Source organism: Ochotona princeps, chromosome 28 (assembly GCF_030435755.1).
Source record: "Ochotona princeps isolate mOchPri1 chromosome 28, mOchPri1.hap1, whole genome shotgun sequence".
Taxonomy (NCBI): Eukaryota; Metazoa; Chordata; class Mammalia; order Lagomorpha; family Ochotonidae; genus Ochotona; species Ochotona princeps.
In genome coordinates, this window is record NC_080859.1 from 15,084,274 (window position 1) to 15,101,738 (window position 17,465).

Sequence of the window (17,465 nt, forward strand, 5' to 3'; positions counted from 1 at the left end):
GAGAGTTACACTAAAGCATGTATAAAATCTCTATTCTCTGAAATTCCATAACTCTATGAATATAAATTTCATGCAAATGTTAAGTCAGGTTAGAAGTTGTTATTGCTAGAAGTTGTGGGAACTGGTTGAATTACTTCAAGGAAGCCATTGTGTTTTGGCAGTCAGTTGCATTACTGAGGAATTAGGATCCTTTATAAAATTATATTCATATCTTTTCAAATGGATTTAAATACATGCCTCATGCCCTGTATTCCCACATAATCTGCAGGTTTGATTCCATAGAAATTATCCATCAATTGCAACATTTGCTACTCTCATTCACCAAGCTTAAGTCTTCATCTAACGTGTTAAAGAATTATTTATGTTTTCTGAAAGGCAAAGAGTCTGATCTTTCCTGCACTGGCTCATTCCTCGAATATCTGCCTGCGGCAGCCAGAGGTGGCCCAGAACAAAGCCAGGGAACAAACTCAATCCAGGTTCTCCCCACGCATGGGTAGCAAACACGCGGGTATTTTAACTCTATCATGCTGCCTCCCAGGATGCACATTAATAGGAAACTGGAATCAGGACCCAAACCCAAGCACGGATGTGGGACATGGGTGATCCCAAGTGATGTCCATCCAGTGCCTGCCTCGTAAAACATATATAAGAACCATCTTTTTGACTCATACTGACACTTTTTCTTAAATAATTATTTTATTTTTATTGGAAAGTGAGATATACATAGAGGAGGAGAGACAGGAAAACCTTCCATCTGTTGATTCACTCCCCAAGTGACCATAATGACCAGAGCTGAGCTTATCCAAAACCAGGAGCCCAGAGCCGCTTCTGGATTTTCTATGCGGGTGCAGATTCCCAAGACTTTGGGTTGTCCTCGACTGCTTTCCCAGGCCACAATCGGAGCTGGATGGGAAGTGGGGCCGCCAGGATTAGAACTGATGCCCATATGGGATCCCGGGGTGTGCAAGGCGAGGACCTCAGCTTCTAGGCTATCACACTGGGCCCCAGACATGTGTCTGATATGCAAACTAGCAGACATACACCCAGTGAAGCTGCTCAGTGCCCCTTGTTGATGGTTCAGATGACTTGTCTCCCATTATTTGGCAACGTCTGTGCCTGTCTTAAAGAGCTCGCATTGATTTTGCTGGCTGGTGTGACCTTTTAGGTGACTTTCCAGAAACATCACCAAGTGCTAGTCAGACAACATCTTCCAGCTGTTCAGCCTCGCATCCTCCCACCTGAATCACGATACTAATAACAAAAATCCATCCGTGTCAAAAGTGTTGTTTTCTTTTCCTGCAGTCACACTCATTTTACAGTTGCAAATCTATTCCTCAGTTGCTCTAAGGTATAGACTGCACTTGCATGAAGACTCCCTCACGTCCACGTATATTTTTAGATCGGATACCGATCAAGGTTTCTGACGCTTAAGAATGTCAAAAACTTGTTCACGCTCTGTGGAAATATTCAGGGGAATACAAAACTATTTTAGTAAGAGAAGCAAAAGCTATGAAGATGTTTTCACAGCGAAAATGTCAAGGCCAGATCTCTCCTCTTTTCCAAAGATGAGCCAGGTTTTCCCATGTTTTTACTTGAGTATTCTGTTTTTATTGCCAGCAGGTTGGCAAATAGGTATGTGTCTTTAATGGAGAAAAACATTCTTTTCTCCTGAAATTGTGAAGTTATAATTCATGCTCTGTCTTCAGGCGGCATTTTTAATAAGAAGGCAAGAAGCTGGCCTGATGCTGTTTCGCTGTTGTGCTGCCCTCCTCTGCTCTTTGTAATCGCCTCTTTCTACTGTTCATTAAAACATATTTACAGTTATATTAAGTTTACATGAAAATAGTAGACACAGCATGAAGCAGTTTTCATTAAGCAGTCATTTTCATTTTAAAGGTTTTTTTTCCTCTATACACATTCTAGCCTTTTGTATCTCATTCCAAATTAGCAGCTCACGCTGGTAATGTGTCTAGTTAATTATATGCATGTGCATTTAAATTGCATACATTGATGTGAACCTTTTAATATACTGTAGGGTGGTCCCTTTATAGTTAAGAGTAGGCTCGATGCTCATTTCCAAATTAACATACCCCTGGAGGATGCAAAATAAGGACCAGCTGATGGAAATGCTGCAGCTCTGCTGACCTGTGCAAAGGAGGCTACTCTACCTGCCCGGGCATCTCTCATCCTCTGGCAGGAAGGATGGTGAATTACATGTCGGGTCCATGGAACATGATTGAACCAAGACAGGAGCAAGCCTAACGATGGCATGAGTTGCACTGGCAGACGTCAATGAAAGTGGGGTGATTATGGTTCCCCAGCCCTGTTGGCCAAATGCAAACCCTCTGTCAGCAGAGGCTCATCTAGGTTTTTTGGGGCAATGGCACAGACACGGAGGTGCTGAAAACTGGGTGGTTTGCATGTAAGATTCATGGAAAAGTAGTAAATACCTAAGAGACCCGAAAAATGAAAATATTACATGTATCTATCTTGTGAATATCTTTCTTAATTTTTGGATGCTAAAATTTCTGCTTAAATGATGAGTGGTTGGTTCCTGAGAGTTTCAAAGATTCAAAAATCATGATTATTTTTTATATGAATTGTTTTGAGCAATTGGGAGAATCTTGTAATACTAATTTTTTTAGCATACAGCTGAAGGCATTGTGCATTTTGTTCCACTTGACCACAGAACACAGGACTTAAAGCAGCAGAACAATTGCAAGCCCCAAGATTTGATAGTTAGATTTTTGACTGATTTAAGGTGATTTCAAATGAGATGTCCTTTTACATGGCATGACTGTCTTATAGTAGGAATTATTGTGATTACTATTTTGCATGACATTTATGAGCAAATAATCTTGACAAATCAGCAATTGTTTGATATGTTTTGCAAAGAAGATTCCCAGCTGGGTGAAGGAAGCGTCTTGCAGCTGTTCTGACTAGAAATTATTCTGGGCTAATGCAGTGATATTTGGCCATCCTAGGAAGCTCCCTTAAATCCCTTTCAATGGTGGTTCCTATTTATTAACCAGCTGCTGTGTCTTTCTTATATATTTTTTAAAGGTTTTATTTATCTTGATTGGAAAGGCCGATTTACAAGAGAAGGAGAGCTCTTCCATCTGCTGGTTCACTCCCCAAGTGTCTGAGAGGCTGGTGCTGAACCTGTCGGGAGCCAGGAGTCCAGAGCTTTCTCCGGGTCTCCTGCAGAGGCGCAGGGTCCCAAGGCCTTGGGCCATCCTCACCTGTTTTCCCAGGCCACAAGCAAGGAGCTGGATGGGAAGTGGGGCAGCTGGGATTAGAACCAGCGCCCATGTGGGATCCAGGCAGCAGATGATAGCAAGGACTTTAGCCACTAGTCTACTGCACCAGACCGCCTGCTGTGTCTTTTGAAATGACATGATCTTTACAGAGTTGTAGAGAAAGAAAAACTAGCTAACACACAGAGAGAAAGAACCTGTGTGCCGGGCACCCTACTTGGCTGCTTATTTAAATGAAGTTTTTTTTCAGGATGATGGTTTTGTTTTAATTTTTGATAAGTCGGCATCTTTGTTCCCTGGCTCAAAGTGATAATGATGCTTTGGTTGAGAACATGATTTGCACATATGCTGCCTCCCTCCGTCTTTTCTGTGTCTTAGCTACCTGTCAACGACACACTCCACAGCAAGAGTCGCAGCGTGCCTTCTGCCATAGGAAATTTCTCAAGTGAAGCATACATAATCCCCTTTTCAGTATAAATAAAAATAGCACCGTCTCCACCAGTTATACCCTCCTTTGCTCTCAGCACTCTAAAATGTGCCTTTAAGAGCATTTTCTACGCAAATTTCTGCTGAGCCAAAATTAATTTTATCAGTTTCCCTTTTGAACTTAGATAGTATCACAGATTTGTATTAAATTGCACATCAGGATAATATAACAGTTTAATTTTAAAAAATATGGTTGGTATCTGGTTCCGACACCCAGCTACTGCTGATGACATTTATTGGTTAACAACTTGTAGGTCCTTGGATAGAGAGGTGTTGATAGGAGCGCCTGAGCTACTGCTGGATTTGTGGTGACCGCTGTCAACTGCAATCAGACAGAATGCCATGGTTTTAACTGTTGCGACAGTTTCGACAGAAACAACACCACATAATTTTGGACATTATCCTTTCTTCAAAAGGCTAGTATTTCTGTTATAGCAATAGTATAAGGTTTGTGGAAAAAGAGTGGGAAAAGGGTACATTAATTTTGGTGCACAAAAATTGAAATCCATGCAAGAGCTCTTTCCATTATACATCCTTCCCATGACCCCATGACTTTGTGTTTTGAAAGGCAAAGAAAGAGAGTAAGCCTCCATCCCTTGTTTCACTCCCCAAAAAGCGCATAATGGCCAGGCCTAAGCTACGAGATAGGAGCTCCGTCCACATCTTCCACATGAATAACAGGATCCCAGTCACGTGGCCCATCACCTGCTGCCTGCCAGGATGCGCACTATGCAGAAACCGACATCAGTAGCAGAACTAGGTGTCAACCGTCCTCAGATACTCCAGCGTGAAATATAGCCCATGTCCCTCCATCCCACAAGTCCTGTTTTTAGCAAAGAGCCAGAAATTTGAAATCAGAACATCTTGCTTTAAGGCTCAGCTTGACTGATTCGTTGTAATGAACATCAGCCAACTGGCCTGGGATTGACCTGTTTCCTCCTTGTCAGTGAGGCTACAGACCCTGTTTGGTTGTGTTTGGGCCATTAAGAGGAACAAGCGAAGTGATGGACACAGTATATTTGGTGTTGCATGTATCACGTGGAAATGGTACCTATTATTCATTTGTTAGTGAATTATTTATCTATCCACTGTGTGCTAAACACTGCATTAGTTATAGACAGAACACACATTCTCTCAACAACCTATGTTTTTTTTACTCAGCCTTGTATTTGGTGATCGCAGTTAGCATATAGCTTTCCCATTAGGTATCCTTCTAATCATTATGTGGCTGAACGTCCATTGCATGAAGTTCACATAGTAATGTTGAATTGGGAAAAATATCCCAGGAGTTTGTAAAGCGCCGAATAGTAATCAACGCCTGACTCACAGTTAATCTGTTTTTGAAGTGTAAGCACACTCCACCCAATGCCTCTGACTTTATATTTGTTTCTCAGAGAAACTTTTTAATTCTTCTGGTTGAGTTTCTGTAAGAGTATTAACTGGATTAATGTTGGAATTTACAGCCATACAGATTTAATGTCAGGTCATGATGACTTTATTTATTTTTTCATTGTGTCAGCCAAAAGACGTAATGAGTTACTGGTTCTGACCTTCCTGAGCAGCCTTGGATTTTAAATAGACTTTAACAGATACAACCAGAGAGTACTCTTAACAGTCAATCATGTTTTATTTGGATAATTCAAAATGACAGGCCAGCTCTTTTCAGCGCTTGCCAGTCAGGAAATATTTATGCTATCTGAGTATAGCTTCCACGTGGATTAGAATTGAGACGGGTTCCACGGGAAGAGTCCCTGAATCCACAGCATCTTATTTTCCAATGTTAAATCTCAGGGTTCTAACTGGGAACGCGGAGACACCACGAGAGAGCTGTGTGAAACTTTTCACAGTGTAATTGGTTGAATGTGAAGGAACCTTTAAGAGCAGCTGCTGCAATGTTGAGAAGTAGCAGGTTGATGGGCTGGCAGCAGCAGCACTGGTCAAGGGTTCCGTCTCCTCCTAGTCTAGAGTCTCTTGTCACCAGCATCCCTGCTACTTTCGCAGGACCCTTTTGGAAAGCCAGTATCTATAATAGCCTCGTTCTCCTGCTGAACGTGGGGAAACAGGGTGCCGTTTTCGTGGGGATGTAGAAATAAACGGGTTGTCTCCAAATGAGCTTAGCCCCTGAGCTGTGTTGTCAGTTCTGGGACACATTTCTCTGAGCATCGTGCTTTTCGTCTGTACTTGCTGCTCTCACTCAGGAAGTTTTAGCATTAGTGACAATATCCTAGTATCCTCCAGTGAGTCTTTCTACTCAGTTTTGAATTTAATACATTTAAAAAAAAATTATACAAGAGTTTTAAAATGCAAACCAAGGCTTCCTTTTGCTCTGTCTTCCTTCTTATTCTAGAAGACCATGGCTGATATGTCCATATTGTTTTATTGTTTAGTCTGTTGGAAGTGTACACACACAGGAAGAGAGAGAGAGAGGAAGAGGTCTTTCATCTACTGGTTCACTTTCCAAATGCCTGCAAGAACCAAGGCTGGACCAGGAGAAAACCAGAGGCTGTGTGTGTAATCCAGGTCTTCAATTTAGATGAAAGGGGCCCAGTTCCCTTTTTTTGAATTTTTTTTATTTGAAAGGCAAATTTACAGAGAGAAGGAGAGACAGATAAATCTGTCTGCTGGTTTATTGCCCAAATGACTGCAATGGCCAGAGTTCAGCTGATCTGAAGCCAGGAGCCAGGGGCTTCTTCCAGGTCTCCCACACGGACACAGGGGACTAACAACTTTGGCCATCCTCCATTGCTTTCTAGGCATTTAAGCAGGAAACTGGATATGAATGAAGCAGCTGGAAGTAAAAACAGTGCCCATATGGAATGCTGGTGCTGCAGGCAGAGGATTAGCCTATTGAGCCACCGTACCAGCTCCAAGGGCCAAGTTTCTTGAGTTATTACCTGCTGCTGCCCAGGGTACACTGGAGAAGGAAGCTGGAATTAGAAATGGAACTGGGGCTCAAACTCATCTACTGTGGTCTGAGATGAACTCATCTCAAGCAGATTTTTAACCACTGCATCAAACGCCTGCCTCTCCAGCTCAATTTTTTTTTCTTTTTTTGGAACTGTTGTGTTATGAGACCTTGTAAGAGGATCAAATATAAGCATTGTCTCTTTGTAAGTTAGAAGGACAACTTATTTCATCTAGAATATAATTTTAAAATTTCATGCACAAGTTACCAGTTAGTTCACATGTAATAATAGTAATCAAAGCGTGACTTCCCACACTATTCTCTGCCCATACATCGCTTTCATGAACTGAGATAGAAGGGGGTGTGATAGCCAGCACTTTGAATCTTGATTTGGCTGTGGAACCTTTGCAGGTTATCTAAGCACTCAGGTTCGTTCAGCTTTAAAGTACAGCCTATTCGCGGCATTCTTTTTCTTTTCATCTATTGGAAGAGACAGGTCTCTCATCTCCTGGTTCATGTCCCCACAACCCCAGGAGCGAGGCCAGGCTGAAGCTGGGACTCAGGAAGTTACTGCAGGCTTCTCACATGCTGGCAGGGACAGAGATGTTTAAGCCACCACCTGCTCACTCTCAGGATGCACACTCATGGAGTCTGAAGCCAGAAGTGTAGCTGGAGCTCGAATCCAGACACACTGAAGTGGGATGTGAGAGGGGATCCAGGGATCGCAGGGAGCATGTGCCGTGCTAAGATAGATACCTCTCCATGAGGGGTTCTTATGAAAGTGAGTTTAAGATAATTTGCATAAAATACTAGGCAAGTAATACTGAATTTATTGTAACATGCACTTCGGTTAAAATTTTTTAAATGGAGCCCAGTGCATCAGCCTATCAGCTAAAATCCTCACCTAGAATGCACTGGGATCCCACATGGGCACCGGTTCTAGTCCTGGCTGCCCCAGTTCCAATCCAGCTCCCTGCTTGTGGACTGGGAAGGCAGTCAAGGAATGCCCAAAGCCTTAAGATCTTGCACCCACATGGGAGACCTTGAGAAGGTTCCTGGCTCCAGGCTTTGAATCGGCACAGCTTCGGCCATTGTGGTCACTTAGGGAGTGAATCATCAGACCGAAGATTTTCTTCTCTGTCTCTCCTTCTCTCTCTTTCCAATAAAAATAAACAAATCTATATAAAACAATTTTGTAAATGATTTATTTATTTGATAGGCAAAATGACAGAGGAGAGCGCAGGAGTGATGAGGGTGTAAAAGAAAGAGACAAAACTAGACAGGCATTTGCTGGTTCACTCGGAAATGGCTGTAACAGTCATGACCGGTCCAGGAGGAAACCAGGAGCCCAGAAATCTATCCAGATTTCCTGCATGGATAGCCGTTGGGCCACCCTCTCCTGCTTTCTCGGCTGCCTTAGCAAGGGGACAGAGCTGATGGGCAGCAACTGGGACTAGAACTGGTGCCCTGATATGGGAAGCTGGTGTCACAGACCACAGCTTATGCACCTGCACCACAGCGATTGCCACATAGTTAAATTTTTATGTTTCCAATTTTTTGGTAAAGGTTTTTACTCCTAAGTGTGTAAAATCATGGAAGGCAATTCAGTTCTTTCAGAATCCATGATCAGAAAGTTTAAAACGTTGACCTGTATGTAAAGGTCACTAAGTATTTGTGAAATCTTGATGCCAGGTAGGGTGCAGGTGCTGGGAGGATGGGCTGAAAGAGTCACAGTAATCTGATGGAATAGTTAGGGGCCAGTGCTAGCATTAATGGAGGGATGCTGGATGGTTGGAGACCAGAATAGGTTCCTCAATGTTCCCTGATTGAGAAAAGTTGAACTGAATCTTGGAGGAGATGAGAAGCACTTTTTCATGCAGAGAGTTAGGAACGGATAGTGTGGGGAATAGGAACAGAGAAGTAGATTGGGAACTGGCAGCAGCTTGGGATGACTAAGGGAGTTTGTCTGGAAGTAGAACAGGGTCCCAGATCATTAAAGGGCTTGTGTTTATGCTCCACTGTTTGGGTTTTATTTTCATGTTATTCTTGGGAAGCATCTGAAAGATTTTGAGCCAGCAAATGACATCATCAAATGCATAGCTTAGAAAACTAGACCGGTTTTTCTCTGTTACATATCAGTCTGGTCCAATCTAGTCATACATCGAAAAACCGACTTGTATATCAGAGGAAACAATTTGTGTTGTTTAACCCAGGACTGTCATCACGTTGATGTGAGGCTCTTGGATATTTATGGTCTTTGTGGAAAGCTATGAAAATTGCCACCCAGATCTTCAAATTTTAGTAAGTCCCAGCAGCCAGATAGGAAGTTCATCACAGCTGACAATCTCATTTCTTTAACCATGACAGCACAAGGCCAAGAAGGAAATTTGTGCTTTTGGGCATTGTCCAACACGCCGAGCCTTTTAACACACTTGGCACAAGGATGTCACAGGCATTTGTTCCAACATGCAGTTCTCACATGGTAATGATCCTTCATCGTAAGGACATCGTGTTTGACAGTGAACAGTAGGAAACCGCTGCCTGATGTGTTTTACATTACACATTACACAATCTCTCACTGCAGCCTGATTTATAGAAGTGAGACCATTTGCCGAGTATCGCCTTATTGGAAGCCTCTTGGCTCCTGGTTCTTCCTTACCTTAATCCAGACAGAAAACACTGTCATCGACCCTCGCTGTGTGCTCTCCAGTTGCATTTCTGGCTGTAAGTAGGAAACATTGTAGGAGTTCCTGCAGTGTTTTTTTTCTCCTGGTTTCCAGTGTCAGTGTCTGACCTGTTTAGGAAGTCAGTGCTGTCAGTCTTCACTTTCCTGGACAATACACAGTTTGTTTTTTTGTTTGTTTTCATGTGAGCCAACCTCCTTCCCGGAAGCTGTATTTGCTGTTAATGTCCCTGATTGCTTTTTCAGTGTTTCGGGTCTGCCAAAATTCCTGACTTGAACCTTGTCTGGCCCCAATTTTCTAGAATATGAAAAGTACAAAAGCAACCTAAAAACTGTGGCCTAACAATGTATTGAACAAATCCATTTCTATAATGGAACAAACAGCAGTCCAGCCTAATGGGGAATTGCAGGTTGTGGGGAAGCCATGTAGCATTAGATTGGGTTGACCAGGTGTCCTGGTTACTGGACTGGGGGGCCTGCACACATCCACACACAGACCTTTCTCAGCTATTGTCACATACGAGTTGGGTCCTCAAGGTCTTATAAACACAGCCAGTATACACAGCCATTAACCATGGTCTTTTAAAAAAGTTTGTTTATTTGAAAGGCAGAGAGAAAGAGATTAATCATCCAACGTCTTGTCCACTTTTCAGATGGCAAAAAAACAGCCAGATCTCTGCCAGGATGGTGCCAGGAGCCTGGAAAGCCACCCACATCTGCCATGTGGGTGGCAGGGGCCTGAGTAGTTGGGTTACCTTCCGCTGCCTTCCCAGGCACATGAGCAGAAAGCTGGATCCGAAGGAGAGTAGTTTTGACTTGAACCAGAACTTGGATGTGGCATGCTGGTGCCACACGTGGTGGCTTAACTCAGCTATGCCACAAGCCCAGCTGGCCCTGAACTTTTTGCCCTACTCTCACACTGTTTATGGTAGGTTCTGTTTCTGACTCTGGCCAACCATGTATTGCCAACACTTACCGAGAAAGGGTAAAACATGTGTGATAGTTCCTCTAATCTACTTTCAGCTCACTGCCCCACGAGGTATCGTTTGTGTAGACTCAGCAATGCTTGTTTTGCTACTTGACCATCCCACACAGGGACATGTCAAGGTGTGAATTACGTAATTTCCACACAGGAATATATCTCATCAGCACCAAACAAACAAAAAACCTTTCCTTGTGTACTCTTTACACACACACACAGATTTTTTTTTTTTTGCTATCGCTTTCATTATGATTTTAAAGCCAATAGGTCTGCATTAGTACTTTGTTGTTCATTGCTTTCAAATGCCCACACCACCCCAGTGTGAAGTAATATATGCATTGCACTAATTAACTCTTAGACACCATTGTTGTTTCTTTCTTTTCAGGTTCTGTGATGAAGGAACCTGCACAGATCAAGCCAACATTCTCTATGCCTGGGCACGAAATGCTCCCCCGACCCGACTCCCCAAAGGTACGTGAGCGGGGTGCTAGGTGAAGCTGCCGCCTCCCTAGGGCTCCCCCTGATCCTCCCCTGCAGCAGTGGCTGGCTGGTGATGTTGCGTTTCACCAGTCCCGCATGCTTGCATCGCCTAGTTCATGTTGCGAGGCTCTCATTCAGCTAGTTACCGTCTCCCCGTCTCTGTTGGGTAAGTGGTTTGCCCTCACATCAGCTTAGATTGAATTAGAAAAATAACCAAGCACACCTCCAGCCACCTTTGGCCTAAGGCACGTTGGCTCCTGACAGCAAGAGCATTGCAGAAGCCGAGAGAGCTCAGGATGAAACTGCTGTCTCAGCAAACAGTTTTTTTTTCAAGAGTCCTGAAACCTGGATATTTAATGTGATGCTAAACCTCACCTGGCTTTCTGACTTCACCTCTATACCGATCCGTTACTTCCAGGGAGTGAGTGAATTACCAGGCTGTCTCTCATTGCTTGGCTGTTTTTGTCTTCCATTAAGGAGGAGGTGTGTGGTTCTGTTCCACACAGAGCTGCCTTGGTTACTGCCTTTTAAGCTCTGTGTGATTCACCTTCGGCCTAGCCTCGATTCTGCAAGTGTTTTACTAGGCACCTGACGCCCAGTAAGTGGAGGGATGCGGTTAGTGTTTTCAAGATCTACGGGTAGGGCATAGAGCTTTTGCCCGCCTGTGAATGTATTCTCAGTGCTTTTTTTTCTCCACACCGTCTCCTTTTTTGAAGTCACTGGCAAGATATCCACACTCAGGCTCTTGAGAACCCTTCAAAGCTGCATTGTCTTCTGGTCTACTCGCTTCCTGGTTTCTACCGTGGCATTTTGGTAGACAATGGTTTTCACATGGAAAGAAAAGCAGTTCTTTTGAGATGCTCCTAAGAAGTCTATTTCATAGTTTCAATCAGAAAAGCTAAAGACTGTGAATATACACACCACAGAATAGCAGAATGGGTGTATGCACTTGCCTGTCTGTTAAATAATCATCAGAAACAGAATTTTGTTTTTGATTCTTCCAAACTGAATGAAGCATCCTTGTAATGTGTAAGTAATGACTTTGGCTCTGAGGAGGAATCTGGAAATAGAATTCTACACGTCTTGGGAAGAGGTGACATATTTAGGCTAATTTTTTCCCCTTTTAGATTTCATACATCAGCAGCCTGAGATTAGCTCTTTTTTGGGATTTTCTTTTTTAAAATGTCAATTTATCTTCTTCTGTAAATCTTTAGGAGTTGGATTCCGAGTTGGAGGGGAGACGGGAAGTAAATACTTTGTGCTGCAAGTGCACTATGGGGACATCAGCGCGTTTAGAGGTGAGTTTTGAGATGTGGGAACCAAACACGGTTTTCAGTACTAACTCGTGTAAACTAGATTCACTGGAAAACGCAATGAAGAAACGTCCATACTCTGGCCTATTAAAGAACAAGAGCCTTGTTTCTTCCTTCCTCTGCACCAGTTGAAGGGTGACTTAGATCTTTCATTATTTCTGTTCTGCGCAAAAGCTACCCACTGTTTTCTCTCCCCCCCCCCCACGCCCTTTTTTTTTCCTGACATAGTTCTTTCACTTTTCAACTCCTTGTCAAATTCACCCGCTCGCGCTCCTGCCGCTGTTAGGATGCTGTTCATCCCCAGCAGCATTGTCAGAAAGCCAGGAGGAACTGGTGGGTTATGAGCCTGCCTGAGAGCCAGGCGTTGGGAGAGCGTGCAAGTTCTGCCTACCAGTGAGGTTCGCGGACATTCAGACACCTGCCGCCTCGTGGCCTGCCCCGTGCTCCACGGCACGGATGTCCAAATGCCACCTAACGCCCTTCGTGCTCCCCTAGACACCTGCTGCTCTGCCTGTGATTCCCGTGCTCTCCAGTGAAAGGCCCCCTTTTTTAATATAGAATCATTAACGTGAGGAATGGGCTCCGTTCCCAAGGCAACCGAGACCAGCGCTTGCTGCTCCTGCTGCGGTTAGTCAGATTCCACCCATGTTTGGGTTTGCGGGACGACCATAAATCTTAAGCAGACTTCTGTTGCTGACTTATCTACATTCCCTGGACTCTTTAATTAAAAATTTTAGATTTTTGTTATTTGTAGCAGAAACAGAGACAGAGAGAGGGGAGATGAGGGAGCGGGAAGGCACGTGCATTTTCTGCTTCACTCCCTATGGGCCTGGCGCGGCTGGGAGCCTGGCGCTCTGGGTAGATCTGCCCCGAGGTGGGGAGGCTCTGGGTGCAGGATCCCAGCTGCTTTCTTCCTTCCACACACTTGGCTTCCTGTCTGACATCAAAGTCTAGAAGACAATGTCCACCTCTGTCTTCCTTTGAAATGCCAGCGTGGGGACCTCTGCTGAGAGAACCGTATCCGGTGGGAGGGTCCGTGAATTCTCAGCATGTGCAACCAGGACAGTCAGCGGCTCCTCTTCTGGAAAGGCGTGTTGTAAAGAATAATTGTACCTAGCCGAAGGCTTGTAATTACTCCTGCTGTCAGACACATTATTAGCAAAGCAAGTTTCTGTGCACAAGCCTGGAAACGTAACTGCTAAATAAGACTCATTTTTACTTTAAAAATATGCTTTGAATTGTACACACAAAAAGATTTCCATTTTTGGAACAGAACCTAATCTTAAATTGTTAACACTCTGTTGTGCTGAGATAAGGTTTTGTTGAAAACAACAGAATAAATAATGTCTCTGAGGAGCAAACATGGAAATGACCAGCTGTATGGGTTTAGCCTGTTGGTACCAGCCGAGCGGATTCTGAATCTGGCAGAACCTGTGCAAGGCTGGCATGTTTTCACAGTATCAAGAAGCCCTTCTCTGAGAACTGTGTCTAAAGAAGCTTATCACAGCCACACACCCAAACTTTAATCCCCATCCTTCTATAGAACACTGGTTTCACCTCTCACCTAGCTTTGCAGAATGCCTAATTGTGACTGCCTTGACACTGTAGAGAAATTGGATCATACTTACAAGTTTTTGAACTCTATCACTGTAACAATTAATTGCTTAACTATGAGTTATTATAATGTAAGGATAAGTTTTTAAAGTTCTAAGTTTTTGAGATACATACTTAAAGTTATTCCTTACTATAAGAGACAGATGAAAAACTTCCTGGAATCACATTTTTGTTTTCTCTCTTTTGAGAATGGTTTTTATAAAAAAAAAATATACCTTCATTTTATATGCATATATTCATATACATATATGAGTTGGGAAATTACTGGTACCAAAATTCATATAAATTTCGCACATATAGTACACTTCATATCATTAGATACTCTTTTGTCCCTTAAATCAAACATGACTTAGAACAGTAAATAAATACATGGAAAAATATTGAACCTCACTAAACTGAAAAAGCAACATCTTGCATTTATTGAATTAGGGGTCAATGGAGCCTGCATTACGTCATCGAGGACTAGCAGGATTTGGGTGAATCTTGTACAATTTGAGGCGCTTTATTAATTGCCATGCAACTTTGGAAAGCAATTTCATCATTCTGTGTACCTTTACCGTAAAGTGTTATAATGTTGCTCTAAGCATTTGTTATAAACAAAATGATCTTTTTTTTTTCCTACAAAATGACCTACCTGCAGTTATTTGTGAATCATTAACTATTGATGTAAACACTGGAAGGTTAACCAACATTCTTAAATAGGGACTGGTTAGAGATATGGTGTATCAACAGAAATAGCAGGTGGTAAATATGAATATAGAAAATTAAGAAGTACTTACTTGTGTGTTTGTAAGAAGGAAAGGGCCAAAGGCTTAGGAAGACAGGGCTTTGGGGTGTTTTTCCCCATTGAGGTGTTCTGCCATAGTCCTTGTCATTACCCTTTGCATCCCACAGGCGGTAGTGGCCTGTCAGTTCCATCGACACCTGTGTGTATGTAGGGCACACACACACCCACAGGTACCTGAGAAATAAGGAGCGTATCATGAATCTCTGTGTGATGGACATTTGGAGGTGGCAGCGAGTTCCACGCTGTGATCTCATCCTTATCACTGGAGGCACCCACAAGCAGAAAATAGGGATATCATCAGATGCTGGAATTATTAAAAAGTGCATTAAATATTTATTCTAGGTTGGATGTGTGTACCCCACAAACATGAAAGATAGCCAAAAGCTCACACAAAATGCATCTTATGAAAAAATGATGCATGGCTTTTAAAAGGTTTCTCACTGAAAGGAAGTTATCTTTGAGTTCCATTTTCCATGAACTTTTAGAAGTAGCCTTCTACCTACACACATGTGCACACAGACACACATAGAAATATAATCACATCACTGTTTTGCTAGCAGTGTCAGTGAAAATTTGAGCATTGTGATGTTGAAGCTTTTGGTAATCATTTTAAGTGTATAAAATGTCATCAGAAGCAGAGTGACACTCCTGTGAAATCACTGTTGTCTACGGACTAACTGGGCAACAATTGGCCCGAGGACTCAAAGGGGCTTCCATTTGGGAAGGCTTTGGAAAAGAGAAGCTGAAGACTTCTCTTTTCACAAAACACCAACAGTAAAAGCAAACCATCTTCTACAGCTTACAGGAAGGGGCTCAGCTATCAGGGCAGACATAACCTAAAACCAGATGGGCGTGCCTTAGCCTGTGATTTCCATTAACAGAGCAAGATTGGCTGTGCGTCTTACGGGACTGCATGGAATGTGTTTGGGTTTGAGTGTTTGTTTTGGAAACTGCACAGGCCGTGAACTGTAAAAGCATCATCCAGCAGCAGCTTGATGAAGGGCCGTGGCCATAATAGGATCAGCTCTCTGCTGCTGCTGGTGGTCGTTCTGACCTCTGTGCCCTCAAAGGGTTGGAGTGCTGCAGTGGGCGAGATGAACCAGGAGGTCATAGGCTTCGACAGAAATATGAGTGGACCTGGAGGCTTCGGAGAGGTGGGCAGGCTTCCCAGAAGGGGAGGTGGACATGGTCCAGAAAGGCTTCTTAGCAGATGGAAGCAGACCAAGGTTCCGAAGGGTGGTCAGGGGCTCTACGGGAGGCAGGAGCGTGGAGAAGGCATGTTCTCAACAGAGGTAGAAAAGTGCATTGAGACGCAAGAGTGTTACAGTCTCGGATCCACCAGGATTCTTGGCAATTTGTTATCACTGGAATAAAATGCAAGGGAGGACAGGCCTAAAGGCAGTGCCAGGCACTCATGGTCCTTGTTATTGCTCCGTCCGGGAAACAAGCAGTGTGCCAAGCAGTAGCTTGGTGGGACATCTGTGTCCCGATGCCTTTCCTCCTGGGCTTGAGTGCTGGGAACAGCTACCAGGACACAGCCTGCAGGCAGCTAGAGGGAGTCCAGATTGGGGCTCAGGAAGGCTGACAGATAGGTGTCACAGTTATTTCCAAATTCAGAACTCGTGGAAAACAAACTCTAATTATAAGAAGGAAACCTTCATTGCCAAGTCTAGTGACCAAACTCCCAAGTCCAGACAGCTTGGCAATGTGCAAGCCCCGTTTGATCACCCCTGGCAGGTTTCCAGCCCTCACTTTGCCTTCCACACCTGTCACATCGGACCCTAGGCTTCATGGAGAGGCACCTGAGATGAGCCCAATGAATGTTAGTTATTGTAATTATGGTTCCTATAAAAGGATGAATGCCCTCGTATATGACTGTTTTTTTCTCCATAGTTGCCCATAACATAAAGAGGAGAGTGGTTATTTTTCAAGATGTTGTACTGTCTCATTGTCACATACAGAACTGTGTTCATGTCTGTCTTGTTCCCATAAGTTGACCTAATTATGTGGTACTTCCTGTTCCCCATAGCATTTTTTTAATCAGAATTAAGCCATGTAAAGATAAATCTTTCAAGACTGAGACCCTGCATATAAGGATAGTTTAAAATATTTACTGAAAATGGAATTCAATTTGTGCTAGCACCACATTTCCGGAGTGGTGGGAACTAGGGATTTCCCTGGCCCTGTGCCTGCTTTTTCCCATAAAGTTTTTCCAAGCTGGTCTCCTGAGTTGTTTGTTGTGTTTTTTGGTTTTTTTTTTTTTTTTTTTCAGAAAGTTGCCACTTCTCTTAGGAAAACAGCCCTCTCGTTTCTAGAATTTCTAAGATTGGCTTACTAGTCAGCACCAACAGCTCCTTTCTGAAATTGGAACTCCTGTACACTTGCCTGCAGAGTTGGAAGTTGTTTTCTTAGAAGGAAGGTCAGGCTCTCTCTGCCACTGCATAGACTCAATTGTCTTTGGGGTTGGAAAACAGTTTCCAAGCTGCGCTCTGCTTCCTGTTGCTGAGCTCTTGAATGACAGCTGTTTGGGGTTGTGATCACTCACACGCATGCACACACACACACACCTCCACAACTTATTTTCACACCTTTGTCACAGCCCCCACAGTACAAGTACATTTTATACATTTTAGTACGCACCTGGGAGTGTAGCCAAAAGATACATTTTCTTCAGAGTTGGTGCTTCATACTTACATTCTAAATCAAATGAACCAAACCTTGAGCTCTTATTTTCAACTCTCTTTATGTGAACACTCAGGTTGCTTCCAAATGTCTATGATTGTATGTGCCAAAACCATATCATAAGATTCTAGTTAGAACCTTTAGAAGGTGATTGTTCTCAATAGTCATACTTTTCAGAAAGCTAACATTTTAGCCTTGCAAGTACTACAACTTGAAGAAATTCAAGGTGGAAATCTGTCTGGAATACGTTATGTTGCCAGGAAGTTGTTGCATGAC

At 43.3% G+C, this 17,465-nt stretch overlaps 1 protein-coding gene across 8 annotated transcripts in view; it reads left to right on the forward strand.

Annotated features, from left to right (window-relative positions):
• The window catches only part of PAM (peptidylglycine alpha-amidating monooxygenase), a 153,601-nt gene that overhangs the window by 49,337 nt on the left and 86,799 nt on the right, over nt 1-17,465 (forward strand). For all 8 annotated transcript variants that reach the window (XM_004586180.3, XM_004586181.3, XM_012927316.3 and 5 more), the window contains exons 5-6: nt 10,699-10,784; nt 12,008-12,091. In XM_004586180.3, coding sequence (XP_004586237.2) covers nt 10,699-10,784; nt 12,008-12,091 — 170 coding nt within the window. The remainder of the gene's footprint in view (nt 1-10,698; nt 10,785-12,007; nt 12,092-17,465) is intronic.